Here is a 24640-nt window from a genome sequence, read left to right as displayed (position 1 = left end):
GGCCTTGGCGTTGATTGGAGTATTGGGGTTTGTACGATTGGGAGGATTGCGAGTATGAAGAGTATCGCTGTTGGTTGCCACCTCTGTATGAGGAAAAACCTCTCCCTCCCGCACCTCTGAATGGAAGTTTGAGGTAATTCAAAGATCCCAAGGACTTCGCTGTATCCGTGTCATTCTTGATGCCTTGAAGGACTTCATCCACATGCTATCCGAAAAGCATGTCTCCATCGTATGGCAAATCTAAGATTCTGTTCTGGACCTCCTGGCGAAACCAGGTTGCCCACAGCCAGCCCTGGTGTCTTAACACAGCTGAATCCGCCAGGGCACGAAAACCTGTAGTCGCTATGTCCATAGCACAATCTATCACCTCCGAAGAGGAACGCTCTCCTTCCATCAGAACCTTCCTAGCCTCATCTTTCGCTGCCTCTGGAAGCTGATCCACAAATGGAGATAAATCGCACCACATCTGGCGATCATACCTGCCCAAGATGGCAAGAGCATTAGAAGCTCGAACTAGGAGGCTGGCCATAGAAGAGAATCTTTTGCCCACATTGTCCAGACGTCTCCCTTCTTTGTCTGGCGGTGTTGTAAGTGGTGTCGATGGATTTTTAGACATGCTTTGCGCCGCTTGAGAAATGACGGAATCCGGTTTTGGTTGTCCGATTAGGCAAGCTGGACTGCCCTCTGGCGCTTTATACTTCTTCTCCAGCCGGGGAAGAACAGGGATGACGGTTGCAGGATTTTGCATGACTTTTATACCTTCTGACCATACATGTTCTTTTATTGGGATTGACCGAACGGACTTTCTGTACGGTTCCTTAAAGCCATAAAGGAAGCAGTCTGTCTGGACAGTAGTAATTGGCAGGCCAAATCTCTTAGACGCCCTATCCATAAGGTTATGGAAACCTCAAATGTCAGCAGGAGGAGAGGTAGCAGTATTCGGCACTGGCGCATTCGGATCCTGAAGGTCATCATCATCATAACCTCTATCTGGATCATGAGGAGGATCTTCCTGAAGATTTTCATCAGAGGAGACATTGTCATCCCGATCAGTCACGACCTCTTGGTAACTCTCTCTGGGTTCTGGTTCCGCAACTCGTGAAACCACAGGTGTCACTGCCACCCCAGGAGTAGTAGGAATAGATGGAGAAGGAGGACGCTCCTGTTGTACTGCAGTTTGCGTTGGAAACCTCCTCCTATAATCCTGCAACATTAACTGCAAATCTGAAATTAGAGAAGACGGCATTGCCACCGTATCCTGACGTAAGTTCTGTGGAGGCCTATCTTGTTGGACATATTGCCGCTCTTCTTCATAATAGTCCTCAGAATCTGTATCCTGACACGTTACTTGTAATTGCGATGGGCTGTAGGCATCCCCATAAGGACCAACATCATCCTCGTCGGCAGACTCCTCATCCAATAGCAGAGTGGGAGGCAAAGGTGTTACCCGCCTAGGAGAAGTCATCACAGGAGTTATTTGCTGCCTTCGTATGGAAATGCGGACTTTTTGGACCATCGACAGAGAAATGGATCTCATCGACGGAGTTTTCGTCGTTGACGGTGGATTGATCGTCGACGGTGTCGACGACGAGCTCGTCGTCATCATCATTATAGCCGTCGTCGTCGACGTCGTCGTCCTCGTTGTCGTCGCCACCGCCGACACTACCTTCGCTGTCATAATCGTCAACGTCGAGAAAGTAGACACCATCGTCGACGAGCAGGAAACAGGCACATTAAACGTCGACGAAGCTACCAAGGCTGCAGTCATCGACGAAGCCATCGTCGATGGTACCGTCGACGGAGCTATACGAGAACTCGGGTCTTTCTTTGAAGTTGTCGTCAACGTACCTGCTGATTTCGTCATCGACTAACGTTATTTCTTGTCTGGCTTTCCTTCCTGAGGGACAGTAGAAGGTTTCTTGGCTTCCTTCTCCTTTTGAGATGGTGGAGAAGTAACAGAAACATCCTCCCTCACTTTCTTGGCTGTGTCCGTCTCCGCAGCCTGTCCCAGCCTCTCCTTTTCACCTCGGTGAGGAGATTTAATGGGACTAGCCCTTTCAGACCTATCAGAGGTCTTTTGTAAGGCTTTGGCAGGGAGCCCATTAGAAGTAGAAGGGGATGACCTACCCCTCTTTCTAGATCTTCTGGAGGACGCAGCTGATAAAGAGTCCTCATCGTCAGATGAAATAACCTCCTTACGTGATTTCATCTTCTGTAGCCAAGTTAACAGGCGGCCCTCCCTGTCTCTTAAGGTCTTCTTGGAGAAAGTCCTACAGATCTTACAATCTGTGGCCTTGTGGTCCGGGTACAAGCAGTAGATACAGTCATTATGCTTGTCCTCCACAAACAGTCTCTTTTTAGAACAAGTAGCACAAACTCTAAATAGTGCCTTCTTCTCTTTGTCAGACATTGTCAATTTGAAGAAAATGTAAAGAATCTAAGTTGAAGAGAAAAACTGAGCTGAGCTCAGTGGAGACTCCCTAGCACAACGTGCGGTAGAAAAATCTGAGACTCTGAGGCTCTCTCAGGAAGGTTCTATGGGGTGAGGCTATTCTGATTGGTTGTTGCAGAAAGTTTAGGCTCTTTTACACAAAGAGGTGGATAAGGTACAAAATGAGATGAGGCCTAGGCCTAATTTTTCTCTTTTGTGCCTATTGCTATGGTATTTTTATTTATTTACCGAGGCTCCCAATCCGATGACGGGGAATGATACAAAGCATGGGAATCTATGAAAGTTCCAACGCTGGGGCAACCACAATCTCTATCAGGGTGGACAACAAACGAACCCCAAATTAAACTGTGCTTGAACCTTTGGCAGGTTGGCACAAACGCAGTCAGGCTAAACAAGAAAAAATCGACACAGATTTAGAATAAGTAGAGTATAATTTATTAAAACAATAAATAACTAATAGTAGAACCATAAATATGCGGTTTTAAAGATTTCATGTCTTGCCCACATATGTATACCTTGTTCCAAGAACCCTGTATGGTTCTTGTGATGTTCCAATGTGGCGATAAATAAAACAAAAGAAAGAAATATTATCTATTTCCCACTTTATAACAATAACATCAACCTCTGCTTGTTCCCCAAAAGTCCCCTGTTCAGTCTTCTCTGGCAATGGCAGGTAGGGGAGAAAGGTTGAGAACCAGGACAGAGGAGAGCAGTGATTACTTAAGAGTCATGGGTCGAGGTCTGAGGGACATACAGAGAATCCAGGCCATCATCTATTAAAATAGTAGTTCATTGCACTTCCAGATGCAGAGTATAACAGAGGTCTCCTCCATGACTAGATAGCCACTTTCAGCTTCTTCAGGTTTTCATATCTTGGTAGCACTTGGTACTCAATAAAGGTAGGGATCGGATCTCACAGAGGCTTTCTATACACATAACTGATCCCTCAGATTAGGGGTGCCTTATGTGCAGATGATGTTATGTCCTCAAATCATATCAAATATTTCCAATTGCAAAAAAAACAATTGCTGGAAAGAATATTGACCAATGTCAAACATTCACCCCAGTACAGAGATCTAGGCCTAAATCCATTGTTTTCTTGCTCCCCGTGCAATTCCAGTTTAAACCCAGCCACATGCAAATACGCCTCGACCCTGATGCAAAAAGAACAATTCCTAGCAGCATAATTTCACTCCCAACCATAGAGTTCCATGCAACACAATTCCACTCAGCACATTTCCATTCCACCCCACAGAATTTGGCAACAAACCACATAATTCAACTCAACACTTTACACAACACACCACATACATAAACACATCACTCACATCCAATCCTCACCACAGAATACCACTCATGCAACAAAATTCAACAGCACAGCACATTATTAAAGTCTACACCATAATCAATAGACAACACAAAATACTATTCCAGATAATTACACTCTGTGACACACAATCCAACTTCACATAAATCCAGTACACTCAAAACCACCTAATTATTATCCACATAATTCCTCTGCACGCCATGCCACATAATTCCACTCCACACATCCACTTCAGACAACACAATTCCATGCCACACAATTCTGCAACTAACAATTCCAATCCAATGCACAGAATTCCACTCCATATCACATACATCCACTCCACTCCATAACACATGGGTAAAAGATATTGGGTCTGATTTAGATCTTGGCGAACAGGTTAATCCTTCACAAATGGTGACGTATATCTTGTCTGGCGAAATAGAAACCTCATTGTGTCCTATGGGATATGTATTGCGGAAGACGGGAGATCCATCAGCGTTGTGACAGAGTAACCCGTCCGCCCAGATCTAAATCAGGCCCATTGTCAGTTACAATGCCAATGGCTATAACTCTCGCAAATGCGAGACCTATTGCCATTGACAGTGATTGTTTAAAATATACTAACACCCATGCTTGCTCCTATGCCTGTAACTTTTCCAATAAAAATATACTTAGAAACTCAATAGAAATCTTGCGCAACTTGCAAGAACTCACAAGATTCCAAGACAGTAATGTGACTTGGCAGCCTTCTTTGATGCAGGAGGGTATAAATACTGCACCCTTGAGAATTGAGTTGGATCCAGCTGTCTGTATTCTCAAGAGCCCCTGAACTAACCCATGGGGACTACTTCTCACCTGTGGACCCCGACTGTGCAGCACCTAACCTTATTTTGCTCACAGATGCATCCCAGTAAGCAGAGCGTACTACCATGGCCAACAAAATGATGTGGCCCATTCCACCCCTGGGAACAGACTGATATTCCCAATGCAAGAAAAACCCTGTCCATAGAGGGCACTGATAGCTGTGTGTGTCAATAACCAGGACCCAAGCCTTAGAAGGGTGTCTACCTTCTGTGGCTTCTCAGAGTGGGGGCAACAGCCACAGGTTTTCGACACCCTTTTTCCACTCAGAGGTGGTAAGCATGAGATTGGTCATTCATCCCAGAATCTGTAACCTGAGGCCAAATAGGAGTCAGGGGTGATTGTTTACTCTCCAGTCCCTCCATCTGGGGCTCTGGACCCTCAGTTTGTGCGTGGTGCACTAGATGTCTGTGCTTTCAGGGGGCCGTGGGCAGCCGCCCCTCTTAGCTTTTCCATCACTGGTGGGAACTCATTCCCCAGACTGTACTCAGTCTGCATTTGGAGACTAACTATGATCCTTCTCTAGGTCAGCCTCCTTTCGCCACTTCGGGGATACCAAGGCTACAAACACCTGTCCCTGGAACTGAGCTACTCTACAGACTTGAGTGGTGTACTGCTCCAGGGAAAAACAGGCTTTCAACTACCACAGTCTGGCTGTCCCTGGTGACCCTCATGGCAGTGACAGGGACCCCATTCACCTTGACCCGGTAGAAGTAATGTTTCCCACCCTCAAGGATCACCAATATACCCTCTGAGTTCACCCCCTAAGTAAGGGACATTTATTTGAGCATTAGCTATTTCCTGTTCCTAGGGACTACCTAGACCTAAGGCCATATTGGCCACCCCTGTAATAGTCTCAGCAGTGAGGGATTTCTTTGGACAGACAGAGTCCCCTCGCTTGACTCCTAGCTAAGCACAATCAAAGAAGCAGAGTTAGAAATGGGACGACTGGGCCACCACACTCCAGAAGCTCCGTCTTTCTTCTTGAAAGGGGCTTGGGGACACTTTCCTTCCCCCTAAGTCTGATACTTTTATGTGTCTCCCTTGACCTCCCCATCGCTCTGATGGAGGGAACCTGAACCACCCTTCTTAGGGTGCCTTGTTGGTCACTGAAAAACTGACACAAAGGTCTGCCTCTCCAGAAAGCTTCCTGGGATCAGAAAACATGCTATCTACCAGTTGTTAGAGCAGCTCTGTAAAACAGGAATTGAGCATGTGCACCATCAGGATTCAGTTTTACAGTCCAGCAAAATCATCCACTTTTCTGTCCCTCACCCAGCCTTTCAGTGCCTTGCTGGAACAATCTAAGAAGTCCACACATGCCTGGTTCATGAGATTCTGGCTGTCCCTGAACCTCTGTCTGTATTTCTTAAAGCTCAGCCCAAATTTGGCCAGAAGAATGTCCTTCATGTGGACATTCTTGGTTTGGTCTTCTACCACAAGTGTGAGAAGTTTGTCCCTCCCAACCGTGCACATGTACCTCGATAAGCTACCTGCCAGAACTTCTCAAAGAGTTGCGCACCCTCAGTGCTACCTCATGCTGAGAGCCATTTATCTATACCATATCTCACCACATAACTGGACACTAGGTCCGTGGTTATGCAGACCCTCACCTCTTCAGTGGACTTTGTTGGAACAATGCCACCAATATTGCTGGACTCCATCTGTTTTGCTCTTAGGTTCAGCTCTCTGAGACGGAGATCAAGGGCCATCCTCCTCTCTTCCATGGCCAGTCTCCTTTCTTTGAAGGCACTTTCAGCCTCCTCCTTCTATAGTTTCAACTTGGCTATCTTCAGTTTGAGCTTCCTGTCCTCTAGCTCCTGTGGGGTTAAGCCCCCGGCAGACACACTGCTCCCTGCTCCATCCTCGGTTTTCAGATCATCCTGGTCATCTGCTGGAGTCAAGGTGCGCTCTTCTGGCAGCTCAGGACCCTGGACTGGGTCCTCTCTCTCTCCTCATTCTCTCTGTGTGCTCCCTCCTCCTCACTGTCATCCATGTCCTCCTCTCCTGAGGTGGACTGTCATCTTTGCACCACCTCAAAGGCCCTGCAAGCTACCTGGAGAGTCAGGGCCATATTTATTGCGGGTTGCACATCTTTTCCACCACGTTGCATGGTACAAAAGTGAAACAACTCTTGAAATGCAATCTATTAAACCACACAAGACTTCCTTCCATGTCCCTGAGTGGCTTTTAAAATCCAGAGTAACCCAATGCAGCACAAATCTCTGTGTTGCGGTACTCTACCCCAGGGTATCATTCCATGGGTGGTGCATGGGTGTTACCTTGCAAAAACCATGGATATTGACGCATTCCTAGGTTTACCATTACTGGAAGTCTTTGGAATGTGCTAAAATGCTACGGCTTCCCAGGGGAGGCATAACAAGGAGACATATATTTTTTTCTCCTAGTTCTGCAGCACATATAGAAAGAGAAAAAAGCCTAAGGTGCCCTTACCTGCCCAAAAACAATCCTTACAATGCAGGCTTGCTTTTACTATTTTGGGGATGCTTAGCAGTTTTGGCAAATTCCCAGGTCCACCACATATTGTAAATCTGGGAATGCATCAAGATCCATGGGTTTTGCATATGAACATAAAGGCACCACCCATGGAATGCCTTCCTGGGGCATAGGAATGCTATGGAGGGATTTGTGCTGTGTAGAGTTATTATGGATCTATCACGCCACTCAAGGCCAGGCAAGGTGGCCTTGAGTCGATTGAAAAGTAGCGTTTAAGGTTTGCATCATGCATGCACCCGATTGCATAGTGCAAAGGTGACGCAACCCTTTAAAAAATATAGCCCTCAACATATTTCTTTTTGCTGAGCCTCCCCACCCCCAGGATGTGTAGCAGTTTGGGCGCATTACCAGGTCTACCACTTACGGTAAATCTGGGAATGCATTGAAAAAATCATGGGTTTTGCATAGGAACACCGGCGCACCACCCATGTAATGCCTCCATGGGGCAGAGTAACACAGCAAGGCCAGCTGCGCTGTGATGCATTACTCAGGATTTTTTAAGACATTTAGGGCAACACATCTTTGCCTTCGTGCCAGTTGAAGGGTGGTGCCAAATCCACACAACTTCTTGATAAATATGGCCCTTAGTACTTAGTACTGCCTATACAAATTAGACACTCGTCAGTTCTCTAACATTCCAATTTCCAAAAGACTGTGTCAGGGCTCCTACAGATCCAATCCTCTCTGCCTGTCTAATAAGCTCACAAAAGGGTATTTTATGCATACCAAGGGTTAAGGCCTTAACCTGGAAAGAAGCTTGGAGGTTGAACAGCTTCAAGATGGCCGACAATGAATGAAGGTGCAGGTCTAGTTTATTAGTGCATCAGAGTTCTACTAGAAGAGCTCGCAGTAGAACGCTGATGAACTTCACCTGAACTCTTAAAGGAAGCGCACGTATTCTTGGAGTCCCTCTTAGATAGTTAGTTAGTTGTTAGGATATCGTCTAGTTTGTCGGTGTCCCTACCATGTACAGTTACAATTCAACAAACCATTTCTAGGTCCGTATTCGCTCTTCAGCGCCGCTTCATCGAAGTGGTGTTTCTGCGAGGCTCATGCGCAGTTCGTCTTCAGAACAAACACTTCCCCAGAGACCTGCGCAATCTTCTATTTAGTGAGAGACTAGTGTACACTGCTTACAGAGACATGCACAGTCTTCTAATCAGCGAGTGAGCAGTGTTAAAAGTGTTCACAAAAGCACTGTTCTTTTCCTGTGAGAACACCGCTCAACAGAATCCAGCGCGTCGCTTTGAGGAGCAGCGACTTCCGCCTGTGAAAGGACACGACGTTCTTCAAATCCATATAATGAAAAGGAACTGTACAGAGCTAAGTACTTATTCAAAAGTCAAAAGTTTATATGTTGTACTGCTGATGAATAAGAATTTGATACTTACTATTGAACTCCTACTCCGAGTTGAAACCTAAAGGAGAGAACATTAGAGAAGTAAATCAAAAAGAAATATAGGTATGTAGAAACAAGTGACAGAAAATAGATATTAGCGCAAGAGAGAAGGTGAGATAATAAGTATATGTTCTTTTTAAAAAAATCTTTAGAAGTTCTTCAGGCAAGAAGAAACAAGTTAAACTTGTAATTGCAAGAAGAATGTGAAGACCATATAAGAGACGCAATTGTCTAAGGTTATTCAGGTATGTGAATGAGGATGATAAAAATATAAATTAGGATTAAAGAAAGACATATAAGTAAGCACTGTTGTTTATCCTTAGTTTCCAGGTCTACACCCAGGAGCACAGTATATTGTCAGTCAGTCAGTGCACTTTGTTGGAACAATGTCACCAGTATTGTTGGACTCCATCTGTTTTGCTCTTAGGTCCAGCTCTCTGAGACTGAGATCATGGGTCATCCTCCTCTCTTCCATGGCCAGTCTCCTTTCTTTGAAGGCACTTTTTAGCCTCCACCTTCTATAGTTTCAACTTGGCTATCTCCAGTTTGAGCTTCCTGTCCTCTAGCTCCTGTGGGGTTAAGCTCCCGGCAGGCACAGTGCTCCCTGCTCCATCCTAAGTTTTCAGATCATCCTGGCCATCTCCTGGGGTCAAGTTGGGCTCTTCTGGCAGCTCAGGACCCTGATCTGGGGCCTCTCTCTCTCCTCATTCTCTCTTTGTGCTCCCTCCTCCTCACTGTCATCCATGTCCTCCTCTCCTGAGGTGTACTGCCATCATTGCACCCCCTCAAAGGCCCTGCAAGCTACCTGGAGAGTCAGGGCCATATTTATTGTGGGTGGCACATCTTTTGCACCACGTTGCATGGTGCAAAAGTGAAAAAAACCTTGAAATGCAATCTATCAAGCCACGCAAGACATCCTGAATGGCTTTAAAAATCCAGAGTAACACAATGCGGCATAAATCACTGTGTTGCTTTACTCTACCCCAGGGTATCATTCCATGGGTGGTGCGTGGGTGTTACCATGCAAAAACCATGGATATTGACGCATTCCTAGGTTTACCATTACTGGAAGTCTTTGGAATGTGCCAATTATTGTAAATCTGGGAATGCATCAAGAGATCCATGGGTTTTGCATGGGAACACAAATGCACCACTCATGGAATGCCTTCCTGGCGCAGAGAAATGCTATGGAGGGATTTGTGCTGTGTAGAGTTATTATGGATCTATCACGCCACTCAAGGCCAGGCAAGGTGGCCTTAAGTGGCTTGAAAAGTAGCATTTAAGGTTTGTGTCATGCTAACACCCGATTGCATTAGTGCAAAAGCGACGCATCCCTTTAAAAAATATAGCCCTCAACATATTTCTTTTTGTTGGGCCCCTCCCTGTGTAGCAGTTTGGGTGCATTACCAGGTCTACCACTTATGGTAAATCTAGGAATACATTGAGAAAAACATGGGTTTTGCATAGGAACACCGGGGCACCACCCATGGAATGTCTCCCTGGGACAGAGTAAGACAGCACAGCACTTTGCGCTGTGATGCATTACTCTGTAGTTATGAAGATATTTAGGGCAACACACCTTTGCCTTTGTGCCATTTGATGGATGGTGCCAAATCCACACTACCACTTGATAAATATGGCCCTTAGTACTTAGAACTTCCTCTACAAATTAGACACTTGCCAGTTCTATAACAGTTCAAGTTTCAAAAGACAGAAGTTAACATTTGAGCTTCATTATCATGTAGCATATGAAAACGTGTCATCTGAAGCAGGTATTGGCCACCAAAACCCACCAATGAGCATGCAAAAGAAAGAGCTGAGATCTGTTGTTTTCTGTGTTACCCCATTAACGGTGCTCTAATTATTTACCTCAATCGTCTTATTTTCATCTGTACGTCCTGGTTCACAGACAACCTGAGATTGCTGTGATTTTCCAGGTTCCAGCTAAATAAAACAAAACAAATGAAAGAAATAATATCTAATTAACCACTTTTTGACAAAATCATTGCTGGAAATTGAGTTTCTGGTTCAGGTGGGTGAAACCCTACTCAATCAGGAACCACAATCTCTTTCAGGGTGGACAACAAACAAACCCCAAATTAACCTGTGCTTAACTCTTTGGCAGGTAGTCACAAAAGCAGTTAGGCTAAACAAGAAAAATCCCACACCAATTTAGAATAAGAAGAGTACAATTTATTAAAACAATAAAATACTAATAGTAGAACCAGAAATATGCGGTTTTAAAAGTTTCATTTCTTGCCTGTATATATTTTACTTGTTCCAAGAACCCTCTATGGTTCTTGTGATGTTCCAATATGGCGATAAATAAAACAAAAGAAATAAATAATATCTATTTCCCACTTTATAACAAGAACATCAACCTCTGCTTTTCCCCCAAAAGTCCAGTGTTCAGTCTTTTCTGGCAATGGCAGATAGGGGAGAAACGTTGAGAACCAGGACAGTGGAGAGCAGTGATTACTTAAGAGTCATGGGGTCGAGGTCTGGGGGACATACAGAGAATCCAGGCCATCAACTATTAAAATAGTAGTTCATTGCACTTCCAGATGCAGAGTATAACAGAGGTCTCCTCCATGACTAGATGGCCACTTTCAGCTTCTTCAGGTTTTCATATCTTGGTGGCACTATGTACTCAATAAAGGTAGGGATCTGAATTCACTGAGGCTTTCTAAACATATAACTGATCCCTCAGGTTAGGGGTGTCTTATGTGCAGATGATGTTATGTCCTCACATCATGTCAAATAATTCCAATTGCAAATAGAACAATTGATGGACAGAATGTTGACCAATGTCAAAACATTTACCCCAGTACAGAGATCTGAGCCTAAATCCATTGTTTTCTTGCTCCCCATGCCATTCCAGTTTAAACCCAGCCACAGGCAAATACGTCTCGGCCCTGATGCAAAAAGAACAATTCCTAGCAGCATAATTTCACTCCCAACCACAGAGTTCCATGCAACACAATTCCACTCCACACATTTCCATTTCACACCACAGAATTTAGCAACATACCACATATTTCAACTCAACACTTTACACAACACACCACATACATCAAGACACCACACACATCCAATCCACTCCACGGAATACCACTCATACCACAACATTTAACAGCACAGCACATAATTAAAGTCTACACCATATCAATAGACAACACAATAAATACCATTCCAGATAATTACACACTTTGACACACAATCCAACTTCACATAATTCCAGTACACTCAAAACCACCTAATTACTATCCACATAATTCCTCTGCACACCATGCCACCTAATTCCACTACACGCATCCACTGCAGATAACACAATTCCATGCCACACATTTCCGCAACTAACAATTCCAATCCAATCCACAGAATTCCACTCCATATCATATACATCCACTCCACTCCATAACACATGGGTAAAAGATATTGGGCCTGATTTAAATCTTGGCGAACGGGTAAATCCATCACAAATGGTGAAGGATATCCTGTCTGCCGAAATATGAATCTCATTGTGTCCTACGGGATATGTATTGCGATCTAAATCAGGCCCATTGTCAGTTACAATGCCAATGGATATAACTCTCGCAAATGCTAGACCTATTGCCATTGCCAGTGATTGTTTAAAATATACTAACACCCATGCCTGCTCCTATGCTTGTAACTTTTCCAATAAAAATATATTTACAAAACCAATAGAAATCTTGCGCAACTTGCAAGAACTCACATAAGGTAGGACACACCCTGATGTCCTAATAGTGAATTACAGCCATTTTTGTTTTTCACTATTGTAAGGCTGCCTGCTCTCATAGGTCAGAATGGGCTGCTGGAATTATTACACACTATAATCCCAGCAGGCTCAGGGAACATGGTAGAAAGTCAAGTTCAGAATGCCTGAACTCAGAATAATATAATACATCTTTTATTAAAGTTTATTTTAATATCCTGTGTTTGCAAATACTACTTTTAGAAAGTTAGTATTTGCTTGCCTAACGATTTCAGCCCACCTCTGCTCTGATGTGTATCTGCTGTCTGGTTTCTGTGTGTGACAGGGCTGGGGAATTCCAGGAGACAGTCCCGCCTACCAGCCGGACTCTGCCCCCTCACTAAGGTACTGTCATTTCACGCGCACTACGGTGCGAACACCCGGGCCAGGAGCCCGCAATGCTGGGTGTGATAAACTGCCTTTTTGTTGACCGGTGAGAGTCGGACAAAGCGCGCAACGCGCCCCACAGAAGAAGATACGCTTGTCTTGAGAACGCTTTTGCCCAAACAATCTTGTGGCTCATTTTAAAGAAACCTTATTATGGTCTTGTCATAAATCTGCTTAAAATAATTATATAAAATACCTTATTTTTATACAACTCCTAGACTGGTGTCATTTGTGGTGTATTGCTATATTACTGTATATGGTCATAAATGCTTAACCTCTAACGCCCTGAAGTTTAGCCTTGTCTGCTTGCGCCACACTACCTAGAGGGTGAGCAGAGGTTATTTTTAGGAGTAAATCCCTTCCCTTGACTAGAGGAGAGGGTCCCTGTTTGTCACAAGTTGATACCTGTGCCAACCAGAGACCCCCAAATCTAACATTGGAGGCAGCGGTGAGGATTTCAAATTTGCATTTATGATTGATGTACAGTAATTATTGATCACCACGTAGTGAGTTCAGACCAATAACGCAGCCACAGACTTATTGATTTTTTTTGCTGAGAGAGCTCCATTTTATTTTTTAAGAAATCATGCCTGGTTCACTCCCTGTGGAAAAGGCAGCCTCTGTAATCTCTGGAATGGAAGACATAGATTGGGAAGAAGCGGGCCTGGATGGCTACATGGTAGAGCAGTTGAAAGGTTTCTGCAAGAAGTTCAGAATCTCCCAATCTGGATATAAAAATAAGCCCCATTTCATAATGGCACTGAGGGCCTGGAAAGAATCAAGTGCACCAGAGAATGCGGTGGAAGAGGAACCACCAGAAAGCATCACTGAATTTGGCAGAGTTTTGTCACCAGAGGAGCTGGCAGACAGGAAGGAAGCCAGGGCACACGAAAAGGAGTTGGCAAGATTGAAAATCAATGGGCAATTGGAGCTAAAAAGCAAAAAGATGGTTCTTGAAGAAAGAAAAATTCAAATGGAACATGAGATGAAAATGAGGGAGATGGATCTGAGAGCACCTACTCCCTCTGGTGGCAGCACAATGAAAGTGCAGGTAGAGTCAAGGGTGTACATGTCAAAAGATGTGGTGAAGAAGTTTTTAAAAATGATGACTTAGGGCAGGGGTTCAAGGCCTATGAGGTAGCCATGTCTTCCCACCGAGTCCCTGAGAGAGATTGGGGAGCGGGGTTGTGGGGGCGGTTCCTTAGTGAGGGGCGGGACACACTGCTAGATTTGCCCTCCAAAGTTTATAACTCTTATCTCCACATGAAGGAAGCTTTGATGACCAGGTATGGGTTAACTCCTGAATTGTACAGACAGAGGTTCAGGGGCTGTACAAAGATTCCTGGGGGTACCTATGTTGAATATGTAACCTTTTTCTGCAGAGCACTGGATGGTTGGGTGAAGGGTAGCAAAGTGAATGATATTCAAGGTCTCTTTGACTTAATTGCATGGGAGCACTTGTCTAGTAATTGTTTTCCTGAGCTACGCCAGCACCTGATTGATAGCAAGCTCACTAACCCTAGGAAGCTTGCTGAGGAGGCGGACCACTGGCTCAGCATCAGGGTCCACAAGGGTCAAGTGGGAGACTCCGCCAAGGGTGGGTAGGGTCCCCAGCAGAAGAGTGGGGGGGACAAGGGTAAACAGAGGGAGTTTCAGAAGAGGCCCCAAAGTAGTCCCCAAGGGAACCATGGGAAAGGTTCTCAGCCTCCCCCACCCCAGATGCAGACCGGGGCCCCGACAGGAACCCCTGTTCAAAGAGGGCCCATAAAGTGTTTTAAGTGTGGTGAACTGGGTCATTTTGCCAATGATCTTGTGTCGCCTGTTTGGTAAACCAGCACCCACTGGTGCTCCGCCCCAGCAGATGGCTAGTGTAGCCTTTGGGGAGGAAGTAGAAGTCCAAGGTGGGTGGGACCCCGTTCAGATGACCCTAGTCTCTTTAGGAGACAGTGAGATGGTCCCTGAGAACTAACTGCCCCCAATACTCAGAAGTATGGGCAGTGGGTGACCGTCAATGGTAAGAGGGTGGAGGCTCTTAGAGATACAGGAGCCAGTGTGACTGCTGTCAAGCAACACCTGGGGCCTCATTTATGAGGCCTTGCGTCAGTTTTGCTCTTCCGATGCGTCACTTTTTGTGACGCATCGGCAGCGTAAAACATGCCTCCTGTTGCGCACTATTTACAAAGTGGCGCATCTAAGCAGATGCGTCACTTTGTAAACCCCTGCGCTACATTATACCTGCGTCAGGTATAATGTATGCAGAGGGGGCGTTCCCCCGCAAAAAGCCTCGTAATAGTGATGCAGTGAAATCTATGAGATTTCACTGCGTCACTTTTAGGACTCTGTTGCGTCAAAATCTTGCGCCTGCCTCACAGCAGGCGTACGACTGATGCAAGCCCTTTCACATGGGGCTTTCCCCATTTGAAAGGACACATTTCTGGAGTTGCGTCACTTTTGTGTCACACCCCAGCAATGCGTGACTTTTGCGCTTACAGATACGTCAGAAATACTGACGTATCTGTAACTCCTTGCGACATGATGCGTCATACTGTAAATATGCCACATCAATCATGTCGCAAGGAGTGCGCACTGAGAAGGTACGCATCGCTGCTTTCACGCAGCGATGCGTCATTTCTCATAAATGAGGCCCCTGGTGTCTCAAGAGCAGGTAGTCCCCCATGCATTCTGCCGTGTTGTCAATGCTGACAACACAGAGAGTCGTTGTCTCATGGCTCAGGTTTCCTTTGAGTGGGGGGGGTCTCTAGTACTCTTCAGGTTGCTGTGAGGACTGCCATGCCTGTAGACTGTTTGCTAGAGAATGACTTGGAGAGCTCCCCTTGGGAAAAGGTGGAGAAGACAACTCACTTGAACATGGTGGGATTACCTGACTGGGCGTGCGTGACCACACGGTCAATGGCAGCCAGTAGGGGTGCTCAAGAGGTCCTGGAGCCTGAGGTAGAGGCCCATGAACCGGCCTTAGAGAGAAGGCACAGGAGGCGCGGGAAACCGGCCCCTGAAGTTCCCACGGCCCAGGAGGAAGCAGACCTTGAGGGGGATGCCCTGGAGCCTACCGGGGAACAGATAGCTGAACCGGGGGACCTGCCTGAGCTGACCCATTGGCAGCAGGAAGGAGGCCCCTCCAGGGAGGAATTCTGCAGATAGCTGAAAGAATGCCCTTCTCTCGTGGGTGTGCGGCAGCAGGCTGCAGACCAGGCCAGCGGTGATCAGTCTGGATCACATTTCATTTATTGGGAGAATGACCTACTGTATTTAGAGCCTAAGGTTGCGAACCTGGGTCAGCCCGTGCGCTGGTGGCACCCCAGAAGTTCAGAGCCTTCCTACTGGGGCTGGCTCACGATGTGCCATTAGCAGGGCATTTGGGGCAGGACAAGACCTATGAAATGCTTGGCATCCACTTCTATTGGGCACAGGAACTCAGATGCTCACTGTAGGTCCTGCCAGACTTGCCACGCAAGTGGTTAGAGTGGTAGGAAACAAAAGTCTCCTCTCCAGCCATTTCCTGTAGTCAGTACCCCATTCCAGCGAGTGGGAATTGACATTGTGGGGCCACTGGACCCCAGGACAGCCGTGGGCAACAGGTTCATCCTGGTCCTGGTGGATCATGCCACCCGGTACCCTGAAGCCATCCCTCTGAGGACAGTGATGGCCCCCGTGGTGGGACAGGCACTGATTGGAATTTTCTCCAGAGTGGTATTCCCTCTAGAGGTGGTGTCTGACAGGGGCACCCATTTCATATCCAAGTATATGAAATCCCTTTGGCAAGAGTGTGGTGTAACCTACAAATTCACCACACCTTACCACCCCCAAGGAAATGGGTTGGTTGAGAGATTCAACCGAACTCTAAAGGGCATGATTATGGGTCTGGAAAAACCCATGAGGCGTAAGTGGGACGTCCTGTTGCCATGCCTGCTCTTCACTTACCGTGAGGTGCCACATAAGTCTCTAGGGTTCAGCCCCTTTGAACTCCTAAATGGCCACCCAGTAAGAGGACCTCTAAGTCTGGTCAAGGAAGGCTGGGAGCAATCTCCCAGGAAACCTCCCCAGAATGTATGTAGCTACATGCTGGCATTTAGGAACCAGACTAGGCATTTCAGGAAACTTGCTGAGGCAAATCTGGAAGCCAGCCAGGAGGAAATGAAGCAGTGAAATGAAGCAGTGGTATGACTAGAATGCCACTCTGGTAGAGCTTCAGCCTGGACAGAAGGTGTGGGTCTTGGCCCCCGTGGAGCCTTGTGCGCTCCAGGATAAGTGGACAGGCCCCTTTGAGGTTGTGGAGCGCAAGAGTCCAGTTACCTATTTGGTGGACTTGCAATCTCCCAGGAACCCCTTGAGGGTCCTGCATGTCAACCGCCTTAAGCCCCACTTGGAGAGGTCCGAAGTGGGCATGCTGCCGGCCACAGATGATGGAATGGAGCAGGATACTGAGCCTCTTCCTGACCTCCTGGTAGCCACAGAGGATTTTGTCTTAAGTTAGTTCTGTGAATCGGGCCCAACGACATTATGTACGGAAATAAAAGAAAAGTGTCCCTTGTAAAGAAAGTAAAGAATTACTTCAAAAAGGACAAACCGATTAGAACCAGAGAAGGTGTTGTCATTCCGCCACCAAATACTCCCGCATCTTTCATGCTGTTTGACAAAGGGTACCATACCTGCGTATGGTTGGAAAATTGGGTGGAGTACACCAAGGATGACGGAGTATTGGCTTTTCCATTAGACGGTACATTTAATGGCAGAATTTTATTTAATTTGAGAACCAGAATGAATGACTTACATCCCAGACCTAGATTAACGCAGTATGAAGCACTAGAATTATGGGAGATTGAAGCTTTTGAAAGGGATAAGCCACGAATGGATAAAGGGTTAACTACATTTTATCCCAAACTGAAACAAGAGACCCGTGACAAAAAGATGAAACAGTAGAGACAGAATATGATTGTAGAGGGACTGTTTCCAATGATGCCAGCGGGCGGTCCTCCCGCAGGGGAAAAGAAGACAGAAAAGTGTAAACATTGGGTGCCTATTGGAGAGTCGGATGATGAATTGTTAGACAACCTGTTTTTAAGAAGTCCACCTCCTTATAATGAAGGACACCGACCTTCTAGTGAAGGGGATAATTCTCGGAGACCTCAGCCCCAGGAAGAGGCCAGATCTGCCAGTGTGGGAGGGGGTTGCTTCATGCCTCCCTATACCGAGAGTTTAGGTCCCGTAGATGCAAGGGATATTTATCCAAGAATGCCAGCTAGTGGGGACGCAAGATACTCCCGGGAAAGAGACTTTTGCCCTAGATTCCCCTATGAAGGTGAGGCAAGACCATCCGGTTCAGGAATACCGTTCCTAAACCCTCCATATGAGGAAGAACCAGGATCCCTAGGCACAGGTACTTTGCACCCTAGAACTAGTTATGGTGAAAGACCCAGAGAGACACCTCCCACTGCCCCACGTTGTGCTCCGACTTTAACCCCACAAGTATTACACGACAATTCCGTCGAAAGGATATTGGAGGACAGAGAATGAGAAGCATTAGCTAGACAGAGAGCTGAAATAGTTTAGAGGATTTCACAGTTAAATGCAAGCCCTGATTCTTTAACAATTCCGGTTACTATCGGACCAGTGGTTCCCTTGTATGGGGACCGACAGGGAAGTCCAAGAACTCCAGTCATTACCCCAGTTGTAGTCCAACCGAGATCAGAGCCCTTAATTGTAGACGACTTAACAAGTGAATGTGAGTCTGAAGTGTCACTAATGGATCTGCCCATTAGGGAACCAGGAAAAAGGATGCAGAAAAGACATAATCCTTTCAATGCGAGGGAGATTCAAATGAAATCAACTTCGGGTACTAAGAGTGTCACGGTAGTAACTCCTGAAGAAATTGAGAGATGGAGTCGAGAATTAGAAAAACGAACTCTTCAGTCAAAACCTCTAGATCTCTACAAACTGAGAGTAGAAATAGAAGAACTTATGGCAGGAAATGTAGGATTAGATCGATTAAATACCTACACAGAAGAAGAGCTGTTGTTTATCTGCAAGAGCCTTACTCGAAATGCCAGGGTACTCCATGAAAAGCTAACTGACACTGCAGCTAGTATGGGAATAGATATCTCGAAATCAAAACCTTTGCAAAAACCGTACAGAGCAGATTTCTCAGACAAGGATCTGGAAAACCTGAACATGTCAGGGAAGAAGACACAGGTCAAAGAGTTATTGACAGTATTACAGAAATGGGGAGATGTGGACAGGTGGAAAGCCAGGTGGGCAAAGAAGAAAGAGGAGGCTAGATCCAAACAAGTGACTCCTCAGTTCGTTCTAAAAGAAGCTGATAAACCCGAACAGTTATGTCCTATGCGTGAAGTGCCAGGTGGAAAATACGTACATGTTCCATGGTCCAGACAGGATATTGTGTCCTTTACAAATGATTTCCCAAAATTACGAGAGAAGCCTGTGGACTGGTACAGGCAGGTGGAAAGGTTTGTAAAGGTTCAAAAATGCCTGTGGAAAGATTTGGATGGGTTCTTTGATATCGTAGTTCCGGTAGACTTATGGACCGAGTGTAAAATAGCCATAGCTTGGCCTAGTGAGGAGTACCCGAGGGACTCTAGGACAGGGGAACCCTCTAAAGAAGTGATGAGAAAATATGATCAAGTAATTCAACATTTGAAGCTAAAGGTGCCCGCAAAGGAAACTGATTGGACAAAAATAGATAGAACCACGCAGGAAAGGGACGAGACTGTGCACTCCTTTTATGAAAGACTGTTACAGGTGTTTAAAACATACAGTGGCATAGACAACATCGAGATGAAAGACATGACCCACTTCATTTACAGGTTTGTAAACGGTTTAAGACCTGAAATTTGTCAGTGGATCAAAGATAACAAAATCTGTTGGCAGTCCAAGAAAATAGATGAGGTTCTACGGTATGCAAAATACTGTGAGGACGAGATGGCAGATAAGAAAAAGGACCTCAAGGAAAAGGTGATGTGGGCACAGGTAAAGCTCGCAGAACAACAGGAAAAGCAATTCAGTAAATTAAGTAAAAGTACCCAAAATCAAGGCCCTGGGGGTGGGGGAAAGCCAAAAGTAAAAATGAGTAGAGAATGTAAATGTAAATGTATGTGTCTTGTAAAGCGCACAGCTGCCCTGAGGCGTCGTGGCGCTGTAGACCGCTGGGGAACCCGTCCTGGCTATCCCTGTGAGATGGTCCTTACTGGGTATCTCCAAGGTGAAACCAGGCATCCCCGGCGAATGTGGGGGGCCGTTGTAGAGATGAGGCAAGCTAATGCCCAGAGTTGCCGAGTGTGATCCCTGGTTAGAGTAGACACCGAGGTGAGAATTATCGAGTCCGCTGACCCTGGTCCACGACCCTGTCGCGTCGGGAATTGAACCCTGGTCCCGGGCTGTTCTCTGTTTCCGGGTCTGCTGCCTCTAACCAGTGAGCCACACCACTCCACTCCAGAAGCTAAAAAGAAATTCCCCTGCCACCAGTGCGGGGAAATTGGACATTGGCGAGACGAGTGTCCATATTTACAGCATGATAATACCCAAACCCCTGATTTAATTCCACAGACGCAGAATGAAAGACCAAGAAAGACACAGCAGCAGGTAAAAACAATCCAAGTGCCCCGAGCGCCAAAACCTAATTTTAAAGGAAAATCACCGCAGGGTGACGACATAGAAATCTGGGGAGGTAATGAGAACAGAAATGCAGCAACTTCGCAGTATTTGTTAAATGATACTTTTCTCTGTGACGACGAGTACTGACGGGGCCTGAGAGGGGAGGACAAGGAGTGTGTACTTGGCGCCTCCTTGCCGGTAGACCAGTCAGGGCCATACATTGAAGGAAAGGTTGATGGAAATGATGTCACCTTTCTGTTGGACACTGGGGCTACCCGTTCTACTGTGAGAACAGCGGACGTTCCAAACCTACCCCTCTCGGGAGAAGCAATCCAGGTAGTAGGTGTATCTAATCAATTGATTAGTACCCCAGTTACTGAGCCCATGGAGATTACAATAGGGAACTTTAAAGAAATGCATAGATTTGTCGTTTGTGACACCAGTCCAGTAAACTTACTGGGACGTGATTTGTTGTGCAAAATGAACTGTACTATCTTTTGCACACCGAAAGGCGTCGAAATTCAGACCCCAGACGAAGATGGCATCTATAAGTTAATGTTAATCAGACCTGACTCAGAGATTAAACGACTGACTGTACAAGACTTACCCGAAGAACTTCAAAAGACAGTGAAATCAGAAGTATGGGACTTTACTGGAAAGGATGTAGGATTAATGGCAAATGTAGATCCCATAAAAATAGCCATGAAAGAAAATGCAGTTTACCCCAATACCAAGCCTTACAGAATGAGTGCTGAAGTGAGAGCAGGAGTTGCCTTTAAAATACAGAAATTACTAGAAGCAAACATCATACAAGAAGTGATGAGCAGCCCTTGTAACTCTCCAATAATTGGAATCAAGAAACCTAGTGGCAAGTACAGAGTAGTGCAGGACCTAAGAAAGGTAAACAAGATCGTTGTTTCTTGCTGTCCTATTGTCCCGAACCCCGCAGTGATCCTGTATCAGATTCCTTGGGATGCTGAGTGGTTCACTGTGATTGACCTATGTCATGCATTCTTTTCGATCCCATTGCATCCAGATAGCAAATTTCTTTTCTCATTTGCTTTCAATAGTCACGTGTACGTTTGGAATAGGGTCCCTCAAGGGTACACAGAAAGCCCCTCTATCTTTAATCAGATCCTGAAAAAATGCCTTGAATCCCTAGTCTTACCTGGAAAGTCTGTTTTGGTGCAATATATAGATGACCTTTTGGTGGTGTCTAAAAGTCATAGGGATTGTGTGATTGACACCATCGCCTTGCTGAATCACCTAGGTGAAAAGGGACATAAAGTGGCCCCTGAGAAATTGCAGTTCTGTTCCAAATCAGTGAAATATCTGGGGCACCAGATAGAAAAAGGCATCAGAAAAGTCACTTCCGAGAGAGTCAGTATAATTCAAAAGATGCAATTACCCCGTACTCAGAAGGAGATCAGAATGTTCCTGGGGGTTGTAGGTTACTGCAGGCAATGGATTGTGGGATTCACAGTCCTAGCAAAGCCCTTGATAAACATGACCAAAAAGGGAGCGAAGGACCCAGTTGAATGGGATGATGAAAGCCTAACAGCATTCACTAAATTACGAGACTGCCTGTGTACAGCCCCTGCTTTAGGAATGCCTGACTATTCTAAAGAGTTTGCCCTGTTTTGTGACACCCGAGACAATTGTGCATTGTCAGTCTTAACCAAGGAGCATGGGTTGATTAGACGCCCAGTGGCATATTTTTCTGCCACTTTGGATCCAGTGGCTGCGGGATTACCTGGATGTCTGAAAGCAGTAGCTGCCACCTGCACAAGCTTAGAGCAAAGTGAATCCATTGTAATGGGACATCCCGTTACTGTGTATGTTCCACATGCAGTTGTAATTTTACTGACCCGAACAAAGACCCAGTATCTCACCCCTAGTCGGCTGACTAAATACGAGAGGATTCTCGTGGGTGCTGCAAATGTAGTTATTACTCGGTGTAATATACTGAACCCAGCCACCCTACTCCCTGACTCAATGGTTGTAGAAGACCAAGGAGCGAACGAGCATGACTGCATTGACCTGACAGAATTCAGTACTAAACCTCGCCCAGACATTAAAGAAACCCCTTTGCCTGTACATGATGAGCAATGGTTTGTGGATGGCTCATGTATGAGACACGAACTTGTAGGCCTAAGCGCTGCTTATGCTGTAGTTTCTTTAGACAGCAATAAAGAAGCATCATGTTTATTTGGAGTAAAGTCTGCACAAGTAGCCGAATTGATAGCATTGATAAGAGCTTGCAAATTGGGAAAAGACAAAAAGATAACAGTGTATACTGACAGTCAGTACTGTTATGGGGTTGTGCATGACTTTGGCCAATTATGGCTGCAAAGAGAATTCCTGACTTCATCAGGTACCCCCATTCGGAATGGAGGGATTGTACAGAATTTACTGGAAGCAATCCAATTACCAAAAGAATTGGCAGTAGTCAAATGTATTGCCCATAAAAGAGGCCTTGACGCTGTATCTTTGGGAAATGATTTTGCTGATAGAGTGGCAAAACAATGTGCTATGGATCGCATGTCAATAAATATCAGACTGGGAGGGACTGGAAACAGCTGCCAACTTATGATGTTTGAAGAGGTACCTACCTGGGATGAAGTGAGAGAATGGCAGCATGCTGTGCCTTGGGAAGAGAAAGAGAAGTGGAAGGAACTTGGTTGTCGACCAAGGAGTGAGGATGGTGTCATTGTGGGCCCAAAAGGTATGCCTGTGTTACCTAGACACCTGCCCTCCTCTATGGCAAGATTAATACATGGAAGTTCACACACTGGTAGGGATGCCATGGTTCTGGTGTTTCAACAGACCTGGTTTAATCCGAAGTTCAGGAAGGTAGCAGAATCACTCTGCCAGAGGTGCCTGACATGCCAACAGTTCAACGCTGGTAAAAGAACAGTAGTTGAACTAGGGAAAATTGGAAGCTCAGGGGGTCCCTTTGTAAGAATTCAGATTGACTTCATCACCATGCCTCGTTGTGAGGGAAAAAGATATGTCCTTGTCATTGTCTGCCTGTTTTCAAAATGGGTGGAGGCTTACCCTGCCACACAGAATGATGCTATAACCGTAGCCAAACTGTTACTGAAAGAATTGATACCTAGGTTTGGGGTTCCAGTCATGATTGAATCAGATAGAGGCGGACATTTTCAGAATGAGATACTGGCTCAGCTCTGTAAAGCATTTGGAATCACACAAAAGCTGCACTGTGCACATCGTCCAGAGGCTTCTGGAGTAGTAGAACAAATAAATGGCACTATAAAATCGAGATTAGCAAAAATGTGTGACTCTACTGGTATGAATTGGATTACTGCTTTGCCTCTTGTTCTGATGGGACTCAGAAGTATTCCAGATCGGAAAACAGGCCTGAGCCCCCATGAAATCCTAATGGGAAGAGTGATGAGACAAGCATGGGTACCAGGATACAAACTGTTAAGCATTTCTGATGATTTGGTACTTGAATACTGCAAGCAACTGGGTGACCAAGTGCGTTCTATCTCTCGCCAGATTGGGGAAGACGCCGTCGCCAACCCGACAACTCCAGTTCACAAATTGGTTCCTGGTGACTGGGTTAGAATCAAGAAGCATACTCGTTCGAGTTGCCTTGAACCAAGGTGGGGAGAAAAACGCCAGATAATACTGGTGACCACGACAGCAGTGAAGTGTGCAGGCGTTCCCAAGTGGATCCATGCCAGCCATACACAGAAAGTAGTTCCGGACAAGGAACCTGGAGCTGAAGGTTGTCCAGCTGAGGGGTCTGCAGATACCAGTCCTGAAGTAGCTGATGACGAACAGCCGAGCACCAGCCAAGATGATTGGATACCCATAATCGACCTAACGGAGGACTCAATCAGAACAGGAGAACGGAACCAAGAAGATAGAGAGTGGAATAGAGAGGAAGAGATAGGCACAGGCGAAGACCCTCAGATCATTGAGATTCACATCAAATCTGAGGACGAAGAGGGAGGTCAGACAGGGACAGAACAAGTGATCGATACTCCTCCACTGACTCCTGAAATTGAAAAGGGACAGACTAGAACTAGAACAAAAGTTCGAGCAGAAGAAAATCAAGAGATCGAAGTGCTTGAACAGGATCAGATAGAATTAGAAGAACGTGTTCAGGACACAGAAACCGAGATATTCGAAAGCCAAAATCAAAATTCACCTGAACCAGGCCAGCTTAGTAACCAGGCAGAAGAAATAGATACAAGACCTGGGATTAGTCAGATAGGTAGGGAAGAGACAGAGACAGAAGTGCCACAAACAAACGAAAATAAAAGAGTATTAGAAGAAAGCCAA

At 45.7% G+C, this 24640-nt stretch overlaps 1 protein-coding gene across 1 annotated transcript in view; it reads right to left on the bottom strand.

Moving 5' to 3' along the window:
- The window catches only part of LOC144790640 (uncharacterized), a 552900-nt gene that overhangs the window by 198965 nt on the left and 329295 nt on the right, over positions 1–24640 (bottom strand). Inside the window, exons 21-22 of the mRNA XM_078665372.1 lie at positions 10408–10482; positions 8531–8557 (exon numbers count right to left, since the gene is read on the bottom strand). Of these exons, the coding sequence (XP_078521498.1) occupies positions 8531–8557; positions 10408–10482 (102 nt within the window). The remainder of the gene's footprint in view (positions 1–8530; positions 8558–10407; positions 10483–24640) is intronic.

This window comes from Lissotriton helveticus, chromosome 11 (genome assembly GCF_964261635.1).
Source record: "Lissotriton helveticus chromosome 11, aLisHel1.1, whole genome shotgun sequence".
Lineage (NCBI taxonomy): Eukaryota > Metazoa > Chordata > Amphibia > Caudata > Salamandridae > Lissotriton > Lissotriton helveticus.
Note: the sequence above shows the minus strand (reverse complement) of the source record. Positions and strands in the feature narration are given on the sequence as shown.